Source organism: Anoplophora glabripennis, unplaced genomic scaffold, assembly GCF_000390285.2.
Source record: "Anoplophora glabripennis isolate ALB-LARVAE unplaced genomic scaffold, Agla_2.0 scaffold2656, whole genome shotgun sequence".
NCBI lineage: Eukaryota > Metazoa > Arthropoda > Insecta > Coleoptera > Cerambycidae > Anoplophora > Anoplophora glabripennis.
Genome location: NW_019418853.1, coordinates 6,387 through 11,736, shown reverse-complemented (window position 1 = coordinate 11,736; position 5,350 = coordinate 6,387). Strand labels below are relative to the sequence as shown.

The 5,350-nt window shown below is 33.9% G+C and overlaps 1 protein-coding gene across 1 annotated transcript; it reads right to left on the bottom strand.

The window, feature by feature from the left end:
- Positions 1–3,937: 3,937 nt before the first annotated feature.
- LOC108916613 (RING finger protein unkempt-like) lies at positions 3,938–4,374 on the bottom strand. The gene is made up of 2 exons (XM_018722909.2): positions 4,316–4,374; positions 3,938–4,213 (listed from the first exon to the last, which is right to left on the bottom strand). Exons 1-2 carry the CDS (start codon positions 4,372–4,374, stop codon positions 4,000–4,002), a joined length of 273 nt encoding a protein of 90 aa, XP_018578425.1. The 3' UTR covers positions 3,938–3,999.
- Between the last annotated feature and the right edge of the window lie 976 nt (positions 4,375–5,350).

The following is a 5,350-nucleotide window of genomic DNA, read 5'->3' as shown; positions in this document are numbered from 1 at the left end:
CGCCGAAGTGATGAAAAATGCCATAAAACGAGCCCGTATAGCAATCAATTGTGGCGGCGCCCATTTGGCCGATATCATCTTCTCATCTTGACCATAAAATTCTAAAGGTTCAAATAAACATAATCAAAAAACAGAATCGAACTTTTTAATTTAGAAAAAAAATGAGAGCCAAACAACATCGGATGACTTCTTTTGGCCCACCTTGTATTTAGTAATATTTTATTCTTTAATTACAATTTTATTTTCCCGACCCTAACAATGTTTAAAAGCAATATTCACGTTTGATAAAATTTTTTCCCAACTCCCATAAGAGCCTGAGTATAACAGCATAATTTTTAATATTATTTTTCAAAAAACTACTTTGGCAATCGATCTAATACTTTTACACGAGGCAGTTTGCATATTTATTAGCAGATTTCAATTGCTTTGAAAACTTTCTTACCATTTTTTTTTCGGAATTGAACCTCCTTTAAATATTTCCCCTGCAACAGTTAACTAACCATATCACATACAAAAATCTAAATAAATATTTTTTACACACACACACTTTGTAAACAGTCACAGAATGTATATTTAATACTTGCACTATTTTCAAAAAAATGTCAATTATCAATGGTTGCTTCAAGGCTTCATGGATTTTTATCTAGAGCACTGTTCTGTAGTGGAGTAGTACAGAACATTCATAAATGTTTACAAGCCATGTGATCGTCAAGCTTAGGCAACTAACTGCACGGCTGGTACTGCCAACTGAAAATCCCTAAATCTTAATGTCACCAATATTAATGATTCGTACACAAAATGCAATGTCAAACCGTTACATTTAAGCTCGAGACAATGTAATCGCTGATTGGTTGAATAGAATCTCGTGAAAAATTACACCAATCACCAGCCAGTAAAACAGAATATTGCGGTTTAATGTAATCTTGATCTTATTGTTTTAATAATTTTTAATGTTACCGAAATTTAATGGCCAATGTAAAGGAAAAAAATTACTGTTCCAAACAAAATTACTTATCACTTGGCTTGTAATCATTTATGAAGGCTCTGTATCTACTGACTTGGTTGTAATTGTAATCTGTAGCATAGAATCAATTAATAGTAAAAATGAGTGCCCAGCCTCTGATAATAACTGAGGATGTTTAGGCTAGAAGAGTACTTCAAATGGGCAAGTTATTAGAAAAACAATGGAAAGTTGTTTCATTTTTCTGGCAAACTACGTGTTGATTTTCTCGTTAGTGATATCATCCCATGCACATCGGTACACCACTCATTTATTATATTCACATTCTAACGAAGAAAACGAGGTATAGAATACATTCTATAGGAACAATCAAGATGTACTTAAGGATTAGGTAAGTGTAAAATATAATTTAATTAAAAAATATTTCTCCAAATCTTTCTAATATACAGGGTGTAACTTTAAGTGGGAGTCAAGTTTTTTTATGGTCAATAGTACGTATTTTCCTGAATATGAACCTGAATTTTTTTTTTTATAAAATAAATATTAAATTTTAAACTGCACTTTAATTCCTGTGTATGCCGCCACTGAATAGTGTAAACGAGTGCACCCCGAATTTACATATGAAGTTGTATTCCTCACTGCCAGCGTTGCCAGTTGCTTTCATATCAACTACTACATTGTGCAAAATAATAATTCTTTCTGTTGTTGCTAGATTTCTGCAGTAGCTACTCAAACAATATTTTTTTAAATGGCAACACCATATTTTTTTAACATAATTTGACAAACCTTCAAATTCTAAATAGAAAATGTTGTCACATTTCTTATTGGAGTTGCAGTTACTAAGATGATTTTGAGCCTTTTGCAGATCCTTGGGCACACACTACCAGTTGTTTTTAGTTTTATTAAGTTATATCTGTCACTGTCACTTTAGGAAACATCTACATAAGCTAAAGCTTGTAGACAGTCCGGTCTGCCGAGGATGTGAATCGGCGGATGAAACTTCTCAGCATATCCTGGGCGAGTGCCCGGGATTTGCACGTAGTAGAATGGCGCTCCTGGGGAGACCTTATTTGGAACCCAAGGAACTGAGAGAAGTGTCAGCAAGGAAGCTTTTGGACTTTGTAAAAAGGACAAATCTACTTGCTGAATAGGACTAATAGTGGGACGCACAATAGGCCTAATTAGGCCGCGGTGCTAAGGGACTTATTAGGACCAACCACTAGGAGAAGAAGTTATATCTTAAAAACTCCGGATTTGGATGAGGCTTATCGGGATGTCTTGTGTGGAATTCAGAGCACGCATTGCATAAACTTAAGCCACCAACATGAAGAAAAATTAATTCAACTTTCTCTTGTGGATTAAATAACTGATTCATCTTAGGAACTAAATTAAAACATTATTTTTTTATACACACTCAAATACAACAGCTGTCAAATAACACAATGACACTACAATAATGATGGCTCCTCTAAAACAACACAATTTTTGTTTAATTTCCAAGACTTACTACTGCTATGTTAGCTGCTTTTAGTTCCTGCCGATTACAGATTATTTTTTATGTTTTTGCCGATTGTTCTAAAACGGGTACTCCAATAAAGAAATGTGACATAACATTGCCTATTTAGAATTTGAAGGTTTGTCAAATTATGTTAAAAAAATATGGTGTAACCATTTAAAAAATATCGTTTTAGTAGCTACTGCAGAAATCTGGCAACACCAGAAAGAATTATTTGTAAATTTTTCTTAATCAAGTTATTTCATACAACTTTGCATTTAGAAGTACTATTCTATCACTTTAAATAAAAAAGTTGGCCTATGTCTGGTTTTTAAAAAATAGCACTGTATTTATACCTATATACTAAAAGGGTCTGTATCTTTAATAATATTAAGAATTCATTCTTTTATGACATTGACCTGTAGAACTAAATTAAACTGACACAAATCCAAAGACCTCAAGCACGTAATAAATACTGTAAAGTTTCTGTAAGCATGAGAGCTGATTTAAAAACTAATTCCCAGTAATTACCACCTGATTCCCAGTGATTGCCAATAGATTCTCAGTTATTCAAAATTGATGACTAATCGATTGTCTGTGGAGGTTGGCACCTTGGAAGTATCCCATTTTTAATAAAACATCCTATATAATTTAACTCAAAAATGAAAGTCTATAAAGGCATAACAAAGTGACATGACTCCGAAGATAAAGAATACATTCATTTGCTTAATTAGTTTAAAAAATTAAGAAATATTTTTTATAAAAAAATATTATTTATCCAATTTCTCAAATTTTAGTTGTATAAATTGATTTCTACTGGTTATTTAAATGAAACTTTCACCATGTTTTTTTATCTAATTGAAATTGTTCTTTTTTTAATTTTAAAGAAATTAAATAGGTACTACTTAAACAAAAATTAGTATAAAATTCGTAAGTTTAATCAGCCTCAGGTTATCAAAAACAATTTTGTAATGGAATACTTATTATTATAATTTTTAATGTGGTATCTGATGTAATTAAAACCAATTATTTTACTAATAATCTTTACATAGAGCATTCTATTTAAAAAAGCAGATATGAACTACTCTTATAAAGTTTCAGCAATTTTTAATTTTAGTAGAAAATTTTCTGAAGAAATGAGAATATCAGATCTGGTATTTTGATCAAATATTTAATCTACTACTTATATTTAGGTATAAAAAACTAAATATGAGAATTGTATAAAACATATAATAATAACCAACTCATGTAAACATTTCTGGAATTAATGGGGAACTAATATTTTATTGGGATAGGTTGTTGTTTTGATAGCTATTTAAAAAGTTAGGTTATGAAGTAAATGTTGTAGAAGTAAATGCCAAATAATTTAATTGAAAATTATTTTTGTTATAAAATTACTTTAGAAAATATTGTTTATTAAAGCAAATAACATGAAAAATTGATGAAATGATTGCTAATCGCTTATTATTTAATTGCGCCACAAAACTGTCACACCCACAATGCATAAAAATGACAGGAAAGTTAACCCAAAAAAATAATATACTCACTCGTCCCCATCGGGGCAAATACCCGTTGTTTCATCGTATTTTGTACAGTAATTATCTGCACTATAATTAAAAGTACCATCTCTACGACGTACGGGCCGCCGTCGCCTTTGGTTCATAAAATGCCAATGAAAACAGGTGAATGGTCGATGCTGTGTACATTTGTGTTGTAAGAAGAGCGGGCATTGCTCAACGCGAAATTCTTTCAAATATCTAGAAAACAACACAATATTTCAACATAAAGCCACTTCCAAATACACAAAATTAATTACAAAGTATATCTTAACAGTCAACACGCACTAAAAATGCACTTACGAGTAATGATTTGGTTTTTCTGTTTGGGCTGTCAACAAAGGTTTAGACTCTGACGGCATTTTGTAATAACTAACCGCGCACTCAATTTGCGCAGGGCACGCTCATAAGTTGCCAATTAAATTTGATTTTTCTATCACGTGAAATTTGAGTTGAAAGATGTATGTATTCTTTAGAAGAATTCCAAACGACTTTATCAGTTTACCAGCAAAGCTACTCAAAAGTGAAAGTTATGAAACAATACTTTAAAGTCAATTTTATTTATATCAGGGAAATTCTTAGGGGAAACGGGTTAAAGAAGACTAGTGAAATTAGTAAATAATACTGCTACATGGATATCCCCCCTGCAACTCCGGACGAACTAAGACTAACAATACGCAGACTTAAAAACAGAAAAGCCACCGGACCCGACAATATACATAACACGACACTTAAACGACTACCACACAAGGGCCTCATGGCCCTACTAAACATAACAAACGCGACACTCAGACTAAGACACTTCCCTACCCGCTGGAAAACAGCAAACATAATCCTTATCCCAAAACCCAACAAAGATCACACCATCCCATCCAACTACCGGCCCATTAGCCTGCTCCCGGCTATGAGCAAAGTGGTAGAAAAAATTATCCTAACCCGTCTAAGAACCCACTCCCAAGAACTGCAAGTCATTCCAGACGAGCAGTTCGCCTTCCGACCCAATCACTCCACTGAACTCCAAATCCTTCGCCTTACCGAGCACATCACGGCGGCCTTCAACAGGGGACAGTACACTGGTGCTGTCTTCCTGGACGTCGCAAAGGCCTTCGATACGGTTTGGCATGAAGGCCTACTGATGAAAATGCTCACCAACCAATATCCCATATCCTTTACCAAACTCATAAAATCCTACCTACACCACCGAAAATTCCGCATCCAAATCCAAGATTCCCTTTCCACCACCCGTCCCATGGAGGCCGGTGTCCCCCAGGGCACCGTCCTGTCCCCACACCTATACACCATTTACAACTCCGACATCCCACATCCCCCCAACACCAA